This window comes from Nicotiana tomentosiformis, chromosome 10, assembly GCF_000390325.3.
Source record: "Nicotiana tomentosiformis chromosome 10, ASM39032v3, whole genome shotgun sequence".
Lineage (NCBI taxonomy): Eukaryota > Viridiplantae > Streptophyta > Magnoliopsida > Solanales > Solanaceae > Nicotiana > Nicotiana tomentosiformis.
The window spans coordinates 16270899-16288217 of NC_090821.1; the positions used below are offsets into that span (position 1 = coordinate 16270899).

Below are 17319 nucleotides of genomic sequence, written 5' to 3' on the forward strand. Positions count from 1 at the left end.
GTAGTGCAAGTCTGTAAGCCACCTCTCTAACTCTTTCAAGAATCTCAAAAGGCCTAATATACCTAGGGCTTAACTTTCCCTTCTTCCCGAACCTTATCACACCCTTTATAGACGAAACCCGGAGCAGGAACCGCTCACCAACCATAAATGCAACATCACGAACCTTCCAATTTGCATAACTCCTCTATCTAGATTGGGCTGTACGAAGTCGATTCTGAATCAATTTAACCTTTTTCAAGGCATCCTAAACCAAGTCTGTACCCAATAGCCTAGCCTCGCCTGGTTCGAACCAACCCACTGGAGACCGGCAATGCCTACCATACAAGGCATCATACAGAGCCATCTAAATGCTCGACTGATAACTGTTATTGTAAGCAAACTCCGTAAGTGATAAGAACTGATCCCAAGCACCCCCAAAATCGATCACACACGCACAAAGCATATCCTCCAATATCTGAATAGTGCGTTCGGACTGCCCGTCTATCTGAGGGTGAAATGCTGTACTCAACTCTACCCGAGTACCCAACTCACACTGTACGGACCTCCAGAATCGTAATATAAATTGCGTACCCCGGTTAGAGATGATAGATACCGGTACGCCGTAAAGTATGACAATCTCCCGAATATAGATTCGAGCCAACTGCTTGGAAGAGTAGGTAGTCATCACAGGAATGAAATGAGCTGACTTGGTCAGCCTATCCACAATCACCCAAACTACATCGAACTTCCTCTGAGTCCATGGGAGCCCAACAATGAAATCCATAGTGATCCGCTTCCAATTTCCATTATGGAATCTTTAATTTCTGAAGCAATCCACTCGTTCGCTGATACTCATATTTCACCTCTTGAAAATTTAGATAACGAGCTACATACTCCACTATGTCTTTCTTCATCAGCCTCCACCAATAGTGCGGTCTTAAGTCCTGATACATCTTTGTAGCACCCAGATGAATGGAGTACCGTGAACTGTGAGCCTCTTGAAGAATCAACTCACACAAACCATCTACATTAGGCACACATAGCCTGCCCTGCATCCGTAATACACCTTGGCTTTAATGAACTTGTTACTGGAACATTTGAAAACATGATGATGTGGCTAATTAGCTTTTGTTTTGACTTTATTTTTGTTGGGGAAAATATTTTGGAGAATTCTTTCGGTCGAGATAGAAAATCTGCAAGAATGTTATACTTTCCTTTTAGGTGCTTGACTTTGAACTTTGATGGAGAGAACCATTAGGTCCATATTAGAATATGAGGATTGGGAATAATTTTTGCATTTATCTGGATCATCTTTGAGAAGGCTTTCATGTCCATTTCTATCAGAAATTCTATATGAATAGGGAAAATATTAAATTTCTTTATTCCATTCTTTACTGCAAGAATTTTCTTGAAAATGGAGTGATAATGATGCTCGGCATATTTGAACTTTCCGCTGGCATATCCGCATATTTTCCTCTGGCCATCTTTTTCTTCAAATAGAACATCACTCCAGTATTCATTGCTGGCATCAGTTTGTAGTATCATCTTATCTTCTGAAGGGATGTAGAGGGATTTGACATATTTAGATATCTCCTTTATTCCCCCGACTCCTTCATCTTGTTCCTTTCCCCATGGCAGAGCATTTTTCTTGAGCATCTTTGTGAGTGGAGAAATGTATGTAGAGATATTTGGGATGAAATCTCTTACATAATTTACTACACCCAAGAATTGTTGGATCTGCTTTGTTGTGAGGGTAGTATCTGAATATTTGAGCAGTTCCTAACATATATGTTGTCCTGGACTGTATGTACCTTGGAAGAAATGCATTCTGAGAAAATCAATCTCCTTTTGAGCAAGAACTATCTTTTTTGCCGCAAGCATGATCCCGTATTGTGTTACCAATGCCTCAAATTGATGAAGCAAGTCGACATATTCCTTCAATGTATTACTAAATAACAGGATGTCATCAATGTAAACTAAAGATGTATGGAGGATAGGCTGAAATATTTTTATCATGGCTTTTTGGAACAATGAGGGTGCAGTTTTTAATCCAAAGGACATGACTTTCCATTGGAAATTATGACTGGGGATGCAAAATCCCGTTTTGGCTCTTTCTTCGGGTTGGATTCCCAATTGTCAAAATCCAGATTTAAGATCAAACTTGGAAAAATATTTGGCCTTGGCTAAGTGGGTGAAAATAATGAGTTTATTTGGAATAGGGAATTTACCATCTTGGAGGAAGCGGTTAAGTGGCTGGTAGTTAATGACTAACCTGATTTTACCTCATGTTTGCTCAGCTCTTTTGTTGACATAAAATGCTTCGCATGCCTATTGTGAATTCGATGGCTCTATCAGATCAAACTCCAAGAGTTCTTTGCATTCTTTTTTTGCAAGCTGAAGATGATCTGGATTCATGCATGGATGACTAGCTTTTGTTGGATTGATGTTTTCATTCTTCTTGAAAGGGAGCTTGATAAACAACTCTTCGTTCTTTTATTACGGGCTTTTCCCTTTCATCATAAAATCCTTGTGGGATTCAACACATCAATGCTCAATGAAATTTTGTTCAATATCCTTGGTTTGTTCGTCGTTGGTGATTTGGAATAGCCTTGGAATTTCAAAATAAGGTTTGAACTGCTTCTTAAAGGTTATCCTGTAAGCCCTGATCTAGAGTTGATCTTTTAGTTTTCTGAAAGTGTCGAATCCAACAATAAGATCTTTTCTTGGTACATCAAACCCTATCATCTTGGTTATATACTTCAATACTAGAAAGAACTCAATTATGACCAAGTGCTTTATGATGACAGTGGTAGTCAAGATTCCATTAGATGCAATGCTGAAATCCTTAAAGTGTGGCACACATTGTTCTCCAAAGAGAATAGCAGGATTCATGAGTGAACAAGCAGCTCCAGTGTCGATGAAAGCAATGACTTGAGTTGGTTTATCCCATTTGGATGGATAAACCTTGAGTTCCACTTGAGAGATGACTATAAGAGCGTTGATCTCTTCCCAGGCTTTAGCCGCTGGTTCTAAAATTTGGTAGTGGTCATCACCATGATCTTCGTATATATCAAGAAAGAATAAAGTTTCTTCCGTGGGTTCATCATCCATAGAGAACATGGACTTGAGTTCCTCTTCTTTTAAAAGATGTATGCCAGTGTAATATTCAGTTTCTTCAAGGAATTTGACATATTTCCTCGATTAGGGACAATTTCTTTCGAAATGTCCGATCTTGTGACAAATAAAGCATCTGTTTCTTTTGTGAAAATTTCCTGGCCTCCTTCGTCTAAAATATTTTGTGCGTCTCTTGGACCTTGATCTCCCATCCGGAATTCTAGGCCATTTGAAATTCCTGAATCCTTTCCGTCGCCTAGATGTGTGGAAGGAACATTCTGATCCGGTGATCAGATCAGGTCTGCGGCATGCTTTGTCAAGCACTGGATTGTGTTGGATAAGTTGTTTTCGGACAGAGTGCTTCGTACTAATGTCCTCCAATGCGACAAATATGGCTTGCCTGATGTAGCCAAATTGTAGGATTGTTATTGACTGAAACGTTTCTTCAATGATGGTCATGGTTCAGCTTGCCAACAACTTCAGAAGGGAAGAGACAAAGGCTTGCTTCAGGTTGATGTCTCCGCCGATCTCAAAGTATATCTTTGCCATTTTTCGAAAATGCTTGTCAATGTCGTTTCTATCAAATGAAACACACTTCATCTCGAAGAGTTGTCTTCTCATCTTTTCTTGTCTTTGGCCAGTATCTCCATATAAAACTTCATGTAGGATTTTGATGTTGAAGGAAAATTCTTGGGAAGTAAGAAAGGTATTTTTGTCTTGAATCCCAAGTGAGTTCCACCAATCTCTGTGGATTCCTGAGAACCCTGAAGTAAGTTCTAACACGATAATATACTTTTCTCGTTCACCAAATTTCTTGTCCCCATCCAAGTATAACAGTCTTGGATCTTTGAGGCAATTTTGAAACCTTGACATCATCTAAGTTGAAAGTGTGGAAGCGAGTTCCAATTGGTTTTGATGCTATGGGATCATGTCTTCTTTCTGGGATTAGTTCATCTGTCATTCCTTCTTGATCCTCATGTACTTCGGATATTTCTGGGTCTCTTGGCTGGTTCACAAATATTGGGGGATCATCTTCTTCGTAAGAGTTTGTTGTGGATTCATCGCTTGATTGAGAGTTGTCTTCCATTGTTTCATAGTCTGATGAATTTAGATATTCCGACCATGTGGTATCTCCTTCTGATATGTTTCTTGCCTGGGAGACATAGAGGTTTGGAGCTTTCTGATCAGAAATCATTAGATTTTCGGGGTTGGACCTTTTTGAACTTTCTCCATGATCTCACCTTTTATTGGTTTGTTTCTGGCCTGCAAGAGCATCTTTCCTTTCCCAAAATATTTTTGCAATATCAAAATTATGTTCTTCTTTCAAGGGTTGGGTAAAAGAGATAGGATTTTGTGAGGTAGTAGGAAAAGTGAAAAAGGTGTAGTCTAATTTAGGTGGGGAATATGCTTGTGGCGACATGGGGTAGAATGTAGGTTTTGAAGGGTAAAGTGGGATTTTTGTGACTCAAAGTAGTCATTTCTCAAAAGTTAAATTTATTCCCTGATGTAAATCGTCTCCTTTTGTTGTTATTGGAAGAATTGGAAAAGTGAAGTTCCTGGCGGACAAATCTCATATTAAAATTTCCCAACCTTTGTTCCAAGGCTTTGATAAGTCCTGCATGGTGAGACGATGCCTGCTCCACCTTTTCTCAATTGTTTCCACTCTGCTCATCGATTTATTTTGTGTTTGGGCCGTGTTTTTGATGGTGTTGCCAATATTGTTCAGCACTTTGTTTTGGCAGATGGAATTTTATGATTGTCAGTTTATTGTTGCTTCGATGTCACTTGTTGGTGGTTTTTCTCCAGTTGGTAGCACTATATTTTTCTTGAGGATCTTTGGAGCATGGCTGATACCCTTTTTTTCAAAAGTTTGAATTGAAGGAAAATCTTGGGTATGACTGGAACTTGAAGGGCTTAACAAGAATATTTGTGGTTGTGTGGACTTTAGGGTATTTTGAGATGGTGAAGTTTTAGGTTTAGGTGGCTTTTTGGATTCTGGGGTATGAGCCGATTGTGGTTTGGGTTTGGGTGTTGTTTCACTATCTTCCCAGGTTGGAGTGAATTTTTCTGGTAATTGATGACATCCAAATCCACTACTAAAAAGTAAATGGATACGGTCGCATGCAATATAATTTACCCAGCTATGAGTCGGGGTCGAATACCACAGAGAACAATATATAGGCTATTAGGCGTATAAGAGAATTATCACTTATTATGCTAAGCTAAACACTTAAAAGTGTTTTGAGAAAATATTTATGTCTAAATGCGAAAATATAAACTAACCTAGAAACCAAGTAAAATGATCAATGGCTACTTGCATGGATGTAATGGGAATTACACTCAAGTAACGATCCAATGTATTTCATGATTTTACAAATATGAGCGAGTTTATGTTAATTAGCCTCATGTAATGATTCTATATTAGCTTCTTACGAAGACTAACAAGACTTCCTAATTGAATTATCCGTAAAATAATTAAGAGATTAAGCACACCCGAATATGCCTACAAGTAGTTCAATCCTATCTCTAGGTATAATCTATAAAGTGAGGGTTAATGCCTCAAGTTCTTGTTAATTAATCTTTTTCAACCCCAAATTATCTTTTCCAAAATTAATTCGAAGTGAATGAGCGAGTCCTAGGGTTAGCTAATCCCTTTGGAAACATTAAAGAACAAGAATAATTAATGAAAAAATAACTCACTTCATAATAAATAAAAATCGTTCAATACATAAGCACAACAAGATATTTAATCCACACTTTAAATATGAATATTCTGATAAACAAGATTTAAGTGTTGGAAAAAATACTACACACTTAGATATTCAATACAAAGCAAGGACATGGAGAAATGAACATAAATGGGCAATAAATTCTCAACCAAAAGCTTCAAATCTTAAAGAACCAAGTATGTGTGTAAGAACCCTAGCTCCAAAACTTGTGTTCTCTAGTCAAGAGACTGAAAATAAGCCAAAGATGTGCAGAGACTGGCCAAAGATATGCCAAGGATCCTTTTTCAATAAGATAGGTCGTGTATTTGTAGGTTTGGAATGGAGAAAATGTGAAATGCCAAGACTGTCCATAGCTGAAGTCCGTTGACCGCACATGCAGAAGAATCCTCGCAGGTGCGGTTCCACAGATGCAAATAACTATTCGCAGAAGCGATTATTGGTGGAAAATACTACTCCGCAGAAGCGCACCATGAGGTGCAGAAGCGCCTCCGCAGACGCGGACAACCAATTGCACATGCGATCCCAGCGGAGGTTGCCCAGTTTCGTAGATGCGGCCACCTATTTGTAGACGCGAGCTCGTAGACGCGCACAGTGTTCCACAGATGCGGAATCACTGAAGGAATTTGTATTTTTAACTCTTTTTTGCTCAATTCCACTTCAATTGAATTCAACTCTCTTTATGGCTTGATTTACCTGAAAATCTAGCAATACACACCATAAACAACCTCATATTATAATTAAAGGATACAAAATCTAAAGAAAATGGAGTAAAATAAACGGTAAAATCACCACTCATCAGTAATTTTGGCCATTCCTGGAGTTTGTAACTGACAAGAAATTCATATTTACCTGGACGACTTAATGAGCCAATTGAAGGATCTTTATTTTCATGTTTGGCTTGACATTGCTTTTCAGTGGTTTTTCTTTTTTTCTTGGTTTTTGGTTTGGTCTCGTTGAGGCCAACTCTTTCCCAATGATGCAGGTGGTGTTCATCATATTATCCAATTAGGTCTTCCAATTAGTCTGGGCAGTCGCAACAAAGAACCCATGGACAGTGTCTCGTGAAGGGGCATTTAAACCACCAAACTCTTCTACCGTCTTTGTCAAAATGTTGACATCAGTCATGTTCTTCCATGATAGTTTGTATATTCCAGAAGGGTTCGCTTTCAGGGTCAGGGTCTGTATCCTTGGGTTGGATCATTTGGCAAGAAAAGATGGTTTTATTGGATTTTTTTGAGATGGGAATGATCAAATCTTATGAAAACAGTTTTGTCATTTCTTTTGGTAAAAGTTGGATCACCAGATTGCAGAGATTCCTCTGGTTCTCTTAACTTTTCATAATTTCTGATCCAGGAATCAGGAAGGATATTGACGAGCTCATCTCTGGCAATTTGTCTAGGTATTTTGATGCACATGGTGTTTCCTTTGGTAGAATCAATATTCAATAGTAAAGAATTTTCTCCTCCGGGAAGGCAAAGATCCATGGCATGATTTTAGACCCGCTACGCCATTAGGTGATAAAGAGTGGCTTGGATAAGATCTTTGGCTTGTGGGGTTCCCTGGATTTGGACTTGGATTTTTAATGCTTTGGTTAAGTATGGATCATAAAGGGACATGTTGAAATTTAGAAAGATAGTTATGAAGACAGTCCCGGGATTCAAGGTAACTTCTGCAGTACCTAAATTTGCATGTTGGTACTCATAGTATCTTGTATCTAGAAGAGAAAGGCGATTAACAACAGGTTGACCTTTTCTTCCGTGATATGTTAAAGCGATTCGGATAGCACGAAAATGGATATGGGTAAAACCATGATTTCTACATTGTCTGGGAAAATCATTTGGGATTTGAAGGGTGATAAATGGTTCTTCTCTTGTGGCAAGAATAGGATGTTGGTCATGTTTTAGGGTAACAACATATTCTTTGACTCCTTTTGGTCTGTATTGGACTAAGGAACGAATTTGGGACCATGGTGCAATTGATTGTTTTGGCAAAAGCTGAGTAAAAGTTTTATGAGGGGTAGTTCAGTAGAGGTTACTTTATGTTTGTAGGGTAGGATATCAACTTCATATAGGTAATCATACTTTTTGGACAAGGTTTTATATAGAGTAGGGGACATATTCATTTTTGCAAGGGAAGAGGATGATGGAAATGACTCAGACATATTTAGTAAACTCATAACTTTGTGTGTGGGAACTATCCCTTAAGATTCGAGCTAATTGTGTTATTTGAATTATGTGGAAGACGTGTGCACGAGGTGACGAGTGTGTACACAGGCTTATATGTGGTATTTTGACCGGTTTAGACTCTTAGGGTCTTTCATGTATTTAAATGGCATTGTCATATCATGCTATATCTTCCTTTGTTGAATTACTCTCACATGCTTTACTTGATATTGTCAACACATGTTCTATCTTTTATTGTCAAACTTGCTTTTATATGCCTTAATTGACGTTGTTACCTCTCTTATTGTCATGTGCCGCTTTTATTGTTGAATTATTCTTATTTGAAGTTGTTATTTCATGATATCTCTTCGTGTTGAATTATTCTTATGCATTTATAAGTAGTTCCTATTTCATACTATCTTTTCGTTGTCAAGCTTATGTCATACACTTGGATTGGGAGTTGTCATTCTTTGGGAACACCTTCATTGTTAGTCATTGAAGTTGAAGTTGAAGTTATGAAAATTATTATCACATTAAGGTTGAAGCTGTTGATTATTGAGATATCTTTCCTTGTTGAGTAATTCTCATTAATTGTTATTATTTAGATTCTTGAAAATATTGTGGTTGAGCCGTGGGCTATATGTTGTGGTAACATTGGTATTGTTGATTTTGGAAAGTGTTGTGATATATGGGCACGTGTGATGCGAGTTGACTATTGTGTTGTGATATTGATACGCATGCGGTGTATAAGGATAGGGGTTGATATGCATTTTGTGTGATATGGTGGGATTTATACGCGTATTGCTAGTAAGGGAATTACTTGAAGCCACGCGGTGAGATAAGGGGGCTAACTTGCGTGAAACTATTTCGGAAAAAATATTTTTTAGAAATAAATACAAGGCTCACGAGATGATATAAGAAAATTGTGATTGAGACTCGTGAAATGTGAATATGAGACGTGGTACCTCGGTATGATTCTTGTTGTACATTCTATGTTGGAAAAACTTGATGAGTTGAACGGTTGTTATTCTTGTTTACTTGTTTCTTTCCATTCATATTTTGATTGAACTTAGTTACTTGTTGTTTTATTACATGTATTCTTTTACAGTCATTTGTTGCTTTATTTCCATTGTTAGCCTTGTATTGATCAATTGCTTTATCGTCCTTTAATTGTCTTTACTATCCGTTGTTAGATTATATCTATATCTTGCACAAGTTTCTATGTCTAGTAGGTGTCTTGACCTGTCCTCGTCACTAATCTACCGAGGTTAGGCTTGATATTTACTATGTACCGTTGTGGTATACTCATGCTACTCTTGAACGTTGATGTGACCGGAAAGTAGATAAAATCTCTCATTTCTAGGCGGGAAAGTTCATGAACGACTTTTTAAACTTGAAAGGACTCACATCTTTTAGCATTTATTAATCCAGACACGTGCCTCTCTGTGATTTGACGAGTATTTTTTCCAATTACCGAGGTAATAATAACTTTGGTTTGACAACCGTCTATAAACTTACCCCTCTTTTCACTTTTTACTTTACTCTTTTCCAAATTCCTTCAACACCCTTCAAATCTCTGCAATCTGTCTTCTTGTTCTAGCAACACTTCCGGTTACCAATTTGTTTTCGCCTTTACCATTAAACGTCAATCTATTTCACCATGTATTCTCCAAGTTCTCCGATTTCCAATGTTGTTAAACCTTTTGCTATCATCAATCAAGGCGATTCCATGGCGGTCATGACTGCACCCTTCCAACAACCGCCAGCCCCGAACTTTGCATCAGTAGGGGGGCTCCTAGAATGAATAAACCCAAAAGGCTGAAGGTGAGCCCCCCCCCCCCCACTGTGAACACGATCATTCCTAAAGAATGGTCTTTTCCCAAGGATCTCCAAATCCATGGCACTTCTTCAAAACCGAAAAGTGACTAAGACAGGGCAATCGGCGAGTACCGTTCTTCTATCCTGCCGGCCTATATTCCTATTGTGAAAGAGTATTGTGGTTGTCAAAATGTTAAAGTGTTGGAACCACTAGACATGGAGAGGGAAACATTTAGTAAACTTGGATGTACTTTTATTTATACATATCCTTTCACCCTTAGGCTTGGGCAAGAGATTGATCCAGTCATTCTTGACTTTTGCTAGCGTTACCAAGTTTGCTTTGCTCAAGTTAGTCCGACAGTTTGGCGTACGATAGCTTGACTACAATACCTGGCCTCCCTAACATAATAAATTCTCTCCCTCGCTCACCTGATCCGTCTCTACTCTCTTAAGATCTTCTGAAGAGGCGTGATCAAACTCAGTAAGCGTTCCCATAATGCCATCATCACCAGCTTAGATGATGATAATGACCGTGGTTTAATGGAAAGGTTTGTTGCCATCGTTTCCAAGGATATCATTCCCTCATTGGGACCTCCAATTCCCGAGTTATGAAACTATACTCGTACATTCTCTTATTCGTATGTTTTTTTTAAGCAAATATACTACTAGGTTATTCCCCTAGTAGCTATTATATATATTAAATCCCAAATTGGGTAAAAATTACAAGATGTTTAAGTAACCTGCAAACAAACAATACAAAGAAAAAGAACTGCAATGGCTATTTCTACCAATTGCAATGTAGCCGTAGCGTAATGAAAGATGGAAAATACAAGGCTAGTAATTTGAAACATCCAAATGCTGCCGACGACTGTGAATGCACACACCAGTTGCCAACAATTTGTTGTAGCACCTACAAAGCTCTCACCAGGCACCATTTGTTGCAATCCAAGGAGTATGTATGTTTAAATCCAGTAGTTGTAAAGCAAAGCATTTTGGACATTGTGATCTTGGGGTTGAAAATTCCAGCATCATTGTTGATACATTGAACATGAATTTGAGATGTAAGCATAATAAAGATAGAACTGCCTGCTTGATACATGAGGACAATATAGTGTCTTCTCATCTCCAAATTGAGCATGCATGCACACTAATACCCCTGGATAATGATATGACACTATACAGTCAATACCAAAAATAGATGTAAGCAGCAGTTTTCCTTGTATTTCATGTGAGTAGATATCCCCAGTTTGATATACCAGTACCAAAAATTCATACACAAAGAGGCTGATCATATGTGTAGCCATATACTGTGTATAAATGCAATCACATTTAGTATAAGCCATATCTATGAGATGCCTGCTTGACTCCATGGTTCTTTATGGTGTTAAATCACCCCTAGAATGAGCATGATAACATGCTAATACCAGTGAGAAATAGCCTAACACCACACAAGCATTATACAGTAGTCAAGCTCAGGCCATGTGATAACTGTTTGTATAGGTATATTTGATTGATGTCCAAGCCAAGTTGCTTGTGATGTATAGCAGGATAGCTTTCATTTTTCTGATTCTGATGTGTACTGATATTTGTGTTGTTTCTAAGTACGTACAGTAGATTGCTGACCACTTCAAGTTGATTGAGATTGATCTCTGGGAGTTGATACTTGCACTAATAGGCAGTAAGAATCTTCAAAGGAGCAACAAACATATATTGTGTAGAAACAATGTTCTACTAAGTATTTTTGATGTCAACACCCCTCCGTGTACTCACCAAAGCAATCTTATTTTGTCTATGAAACCTGCAAAATGAAGCAACCAAGTTAGGATGTAATGTTGTGCTCCCAGGTTCCTGTATGTGTTGAGAACTTTGAAGATGACTGGGTGGTGAGTGATGAGGAAGGGATGTTGTTGGTGCTGGCTTGTGATTCTCTTGTTGGTTATCTTCAAGTCAATCCCACATAGCAATAAGCAGTGGCAACTCTAACTGGCAGTTAATAACAGACCAGACATTAAACAACAATACTGGTTCTACTGAGGATCAATCATTTTTGTGATTGTCTTCTGTGCGAAAGCAGTGAAGGTTGAGCATTTTAGTAAAACTAGTCTATACTGTAAGCCCAGTAGAGTGAAACAGTTATAACCAAACAAGTATGTTTGTGCAGAAGCAGTGTAGGTTGATCATACTTTGGTATATGTATAAAACTAGTATTTGCCTCAGTTTTCTGATCATGTTATTGACACCTGAAAAATGTAGCAACCAAGTTAGGGTGTAATGTTGTGCTCCCAAGTTCCTGGGTGTGTTGAGTACTTTGAGGATGACTGGGTATTGAGTGATGAGGGTTGTTCAAGTCATTCCCATATTGCACTAAGTAGTGGCAACTCCAACTGGTAATTAATAAAGCAGTACTGGTTCTGCTGAAGACCAATCATCTGTGATTGTCTTCTGTGCAGAAGCAGTGCTGGTTGAGCATTCTTTTATACTATTGCCTCCATTTTCTGAGCCTGTTAAATTTGTTGAGAGCAGTACTGGTGCTGCAGCCAGGCATATTACAATCACCACTACTCAGGCATCTACACCCATCAAGCCTGGTGTATGTGAGCCTAGTAGAGTGAGAGAGACAACAACTATTGCCAAGTAAATATGGCTGTGCATAAGCAGTGCAGGTTGAGCGTCCTTTGGTATCTGTATGAAACTAGTGTTTGCCTCAGTTTTTTGATCTTGTTAGCCTGCAAAATGTAGCAAACAGGGTTATGAAATGTGTCTGTGCTCCCAGACTATTTAGTTTTCTAGTGATACTGTAGAGGTTTTGGCATCATCTACACCCTTCAATTGGTATGTATTTGACCTGCAGATTCAATAATTGTTATACACCTTGGTAAATGACTATGCCAACATATTGTTGAGAGCAGTACTGGGGCTTCAGTCAGGCATTTGCATGTGTTCATAATAGAATGTGTAGATCCCTGGAAATGTGCAGTTGCCTCAGTTTTCTGAGGACATTGACTATAGCCAGTTAGCACTACTCAAGCATCTACACTCTTCTGGCGTATGTAAGCCCAGTAGAGTGAGAGAGACAACAGCTATAACTAAACAAATGGAGGTCTTTGGTATCTGTAGCCAAGCATTTACAAGTGGTGTGTAAATCCCTGGAGATGTGCGGAGATACTTAGTCCATGATATTGCCTTAGTTTTTTGAGGAAATTGACTATAACTTGTTGGCATATTACAGTCAACACTAGACAAGCATCTACACCCTTCTAGCATGGAGTATGTAATCCCAATAGAGTGAGGGAGGGGCAACAAATGCGCTAAAGTTTGGTGTTGTGCAATGCTAGCTTTAACTATAACCAAACAAGTATGTACACCATACAAATGAGAATAACTGCATGTTTAGGAAGGCTAGTTGGTGGATTTCTACTAGCCTACTTTTCTTTAAAACCTTGCATGTACTGTTGAAATAACATAATTTTTAAGAAACAAGGCAAGGTTTTACATGTTGATCTCATTAATCAGGTTCGCTTCTCTTCACAATCCTAATCCGAAGGTTAGAAATTTGTGATTTGTCCATGTTGATCAGGTTTTTTTGTTGCAATTGGCAATTCATTGAATGACTGAAATGTGTGTGTACCTGCAAAAGTGAAATCTAGGTTAGCAAAAAAATCAGCAACACTGTTCCCTTCCTTAGCACATGCTGAAAGACAATATTGTAGTTGTTCTTTATATGCTTTATCTTCCTTACTTCAGCACCTATACACCAAGGAGTTTCCCATTCGCCATCAATTATCTTCCACATTACTAAGGAATCAGTTTCCATAATCAGTGGATGTAGTTGCTTTTCCACACAGTATGCCAACCCCTTCACAATTGCATGTGCTTCTGACACTATGTTAGTTGTCTCTCCTATCTCCTTTGCTTTCGCAGACACCAAATCTCCAGCATGATCTCGAACACAAAACCCATATGAGCTTGGTACATGATTTCCTCTTGATGCACCATCAGTATTGCATTTGAACCACCCTTCATAAGGAAGCTGCCATATAACTATCTTAGTCCCCACATATGGCTTGTAACCTTCAAAGAAGTTGATCATATCTGACCATAGAGGAGGAATTCTGGACAGCCATGGGTACCTCATCCTTGCTAGATAATGTAAAGTCTTATTCACTTCATGAATCACCCTATTGCAAGACATTGCACCTCCATACTTCATTGTATTTCTCCTATCCAAAAGTTCCCATGTGATTACATCTGGAGCTTTCTGAAATAATGGAATTAGTTTAGGACATCACTTTGCATTCCACCATGTTCTTATTACTTGATGTACTTGTACCAGATTGACCAGCAAACCTGCTGCTTGAAGGAAGTTTTTCCATACTCTAGTTGCAGTTTCACTAGTTAAGAACAAGTGTTGAAAAGACTCTTCTTGCGGTTGTGAACAACACCAAACCTTAGACACTACCATATACCCACTTCTTCTCCACAAATCGTCAGTAGGAATCTTCCCCTTCCACAATCTCCATAAGAAAAATGAGATTTTAAAAGGTAGACCTTTAGTCCATATCTTACTGTAGCCAGGATTAGCATGAGCTCTATGCCTCAAAATATTCCAAGCACTACTAACAGAAAAATTTCCTGAAGGTGTAGGCATCATCTAGGAACATCCAAGAATCTTCAGTAGTGTTAAATAGGACTTCTTGCCTGATATGTTGAGCAATGTCCGCAGGGAAAGATTACGCTAGAATTTTCTCATCCCAAGTATCACCCACTCTCAATTCAGCTACTTCATGTATATCTTCATTGATTGTATAGTCATTTAGTAAAATATGGTACAGAGCTCCCAGACCAGTCCAATTCTCATGCCAAACATTAGTAGAACCCCTATTTATTTTCTATAGTATTTCATGCTCCACCTCTTCCCTAGCCTCTAACATTTTCCTGCATACATGAGCTCCTTGTCTAAATTGGATAGTTGTCGGGAGTTCCTTTTTACAGTACTTGTTCCACATAAAGTTAGACCATAAGGACTTGGATGTCCTAAACTTCTACCACAATTTGGCAAATAAATCTTTTGAAACATCATGCAATGATCTAAAACCTACCCCCCCCCCCCTTCTTCCTTTGGTAGGCATAGATTTTGCCATTTTGTCCAATGTCTACTTCTATCTTTTTCCTTGTTACTCCAAAAGAATCTCGCAAAGGTTTTATGAAGGTGTTCAAGTACATTTTTAGGTGGATCAAAGACAGATATGATGTGTGTTGGCATGCTCTGTAGGACACTAGAGATTAAAGTAGTTTTTTCCCCATAGGATAGTAGCTTCCCTTTCCAAGAGTGCAACTTTGCCTTTACAGTTTTGATCAGGTCATTGTAATAATCCTTCCTTCTTCTTGTGTAGAATATCGTACAACCAAGATAAGTGAATGAAAATTCACCCCTTGAAAATCTAGTGATAGTACCTATAGAGCTGGATACTATTGAAGACACATTAGAATGCATATAAAAAGAACTCTTTGTCGTATTGATCATTTGGCTTGAAGTGTGCTCGTACTTGGATAATACTTCTACAATTTTCCTTAAAGAGTATGGATCAGCTGAAGAAAAGATTATAGTGTCGTCTACGTAGGCCAAATGATTCAATGGATCCGTCCAATTAGGCATCTCAAAGCCCTTGAATCTCGTGTCTTCAAATAGTTTATTTAAAGACCTAGGCAGCACCTCTGAAGAGAGCACGAATAGGGCTGGAGAGAGAGGATCCCCTTGCTTGACCCCTCTGGTTGAGTGAAAGAATCTTGAGGCTTGACCATTAATTAGAACAGAATACCAGTTGTTGGAAATTAAATTCCATATCATGTTGATGAAGTATTCTACAAATCGCATTTTCCTCAAAACATGCATTAAATACTTCCATGAGACCCTATCGTATGCCTTTGCCATGTCAAGTTTGATAACTACATTGGCAGATTTTCCCCTCAATCTTATGTCAGTAACAATCTCCTGTGTTAACAGAATATTTTCAAATATACTTTTTCTCTTGACAAATCCTGACTGATTGGAAGAGATCAAAGAAGGCAGAATGTTTTCCATCCTATCATGAACAACTCTGGAGATAACTTCATTTACAAAATTGCTTAAGCTAATAGCCTTAGGTCGTTAAAAGTTTGAACCTGTTATTTTTTTGGTAGCAAGACAAGTTTTGTGTTTGTTATAGATTTAGGTAAAGAGCTTCCTCCATAAAATAGTTTCAGCATCACATGTATGTCTTCCCCTATAATATCCCAACATTCTTGAAACAAAATGCGTGTGAAACCATCTGGCCCACTTGCACTTTCACCACTCAGTGCAAATACCACTGCCTTTACCTCCTCCATTGTAGGAATTCTACAAAGTTCTATGTTTTGATCACAAGACACCATTGAGGGCACATTGTTGAGGAGCTCAGAACTTGTATGATCAACTTCATGTGTGAACTGTTTCTAGAAAAATTCTACTATTGCATCAGCCATTTGTTTTTGTGACTCAATCCAATTACCATCATGGTTCTGAATCCTCTTCAGTTGGAGTTTTTGCCTTTTACCATTGACATGGTTATAAAAGAATCTAGTGTTTCTGTCTCCTTCTACAAACTAGGACATACCTATTTTTTGTTTCCAATATTGTTCCTCTATGCTTAGATATCTCTTTAATTCGGATTGTGCCTTCCGAAGTACAATTCTATTCTCAACTGTTGGTTCTTCTTCAAAAAATATTTCCTTTATTTTGACCACATCTTCCCTTAAAGCTAGTTGCTTGAAGATGTCCCCGTAAATGAGTCTACTCTATTTTGAAAGATCAATCTTAACTCTTTTTAATTTTTGTTTAAACATCAAGAAGGGATCACCTTTGAAGTCAGCCTGCCAATTCTTTCGAACCACCACTCTAAAAGAGGCATGTTTTGTCTAGAAATTTAGAAACTTGAATGGTTTAGTAAATGTGGTAGTCGTGTCACCACAGGTCATAAACAGTGGTGCATGATCCGAGCCTGTTCTAATTAGATGTTTGACCTCTGTAGTTGGGAATAGAGATTGGAATGGGGAATTGACAATGATTTTGTCCAGTCTTTTAAATATGCATTCTGCATTTGGCCTCCCATTCCACCATGTGAAGGGACTTCCTTTGTAACTAGTGTCAAAGAGTTCACATGAATTAACACAAAAGTCAAAGTCTTCATATTCTGGAGGATAGACTGGAAGCCCTCCAATTTTCTCTTCTTCATTCAAAAGCACATTAAAATTCCCTCCAACTAGCCATGGTAGTTCCATGTCACTTGCAAGGTAGTATAAACTGTTCCATAATTCTAGTCAGTCCAGTGATGAGCACTTTGCATATACGAAAGTCATCATGTTATATTTACCAATATCTTGATGATAGACTCTGGTAGTAAGTTGTTGATTCGTGTCAATTAACATGTCCCACTGCACAACTAAATCTAGAAAAAGCCATATCTTGCCATTGATATTTGAAATGGCAGCATCCATGCCTA

The 17319-nt window shown here is 38.3% G+C and overlaps 1 protein-coding gene across 1 annotated transcript; it reads right to left on the minus strand.

Moving 5' to 3' along the window:
- Positions 1-13307: 13307 nt before the first annotated feature.
- On the minus strand, positions 13308-17098 carry LOC138899806 (uncharacterized). Its single transcript, XM_070186500.1, has 5 exons — positions 16752-17098; positions 15024-15900; positions 14133-14453; positions 13542-14060; positions 13308-13430 (listed from the first exon to the last, which is right to left on the minus strand). The coding sequence occupies exons 1-5, from the start codon at positions 17096-17098 to the stop codon at positions 13308-13310; spliced, it is 2187 nt and encodes a 728-aa protein (XP_070042601.1).
- Positions 17099-17319: the final 221 nt, after the last annotated feature.

Excerpts from the sequence above, each read along its gene's own strand:
- LOC138899806 (XM_070186500.1), bottom strand. The coding sequence starts at position 17,098 with ATGGAACTACCATGGCTAGTTGGAGGGAATTTTAATGTGCTTTTGAAT. Across the intron at positions 14,061-14,132 it reads CAGGTTTGCTGGTCAATCTG|AAAGCTCCAGATGTAATCAC; the intron begins GTACAAGTACAT and ends CCATTATTTCAG. Across the intron at positions 13,431-13,541 it reads CTTGGTGTATAGGTGCTGAA|GTACACACACATTTCAGTCA; the intron begins GTAAGGAAGATA and ends TCACTTTTGCAG.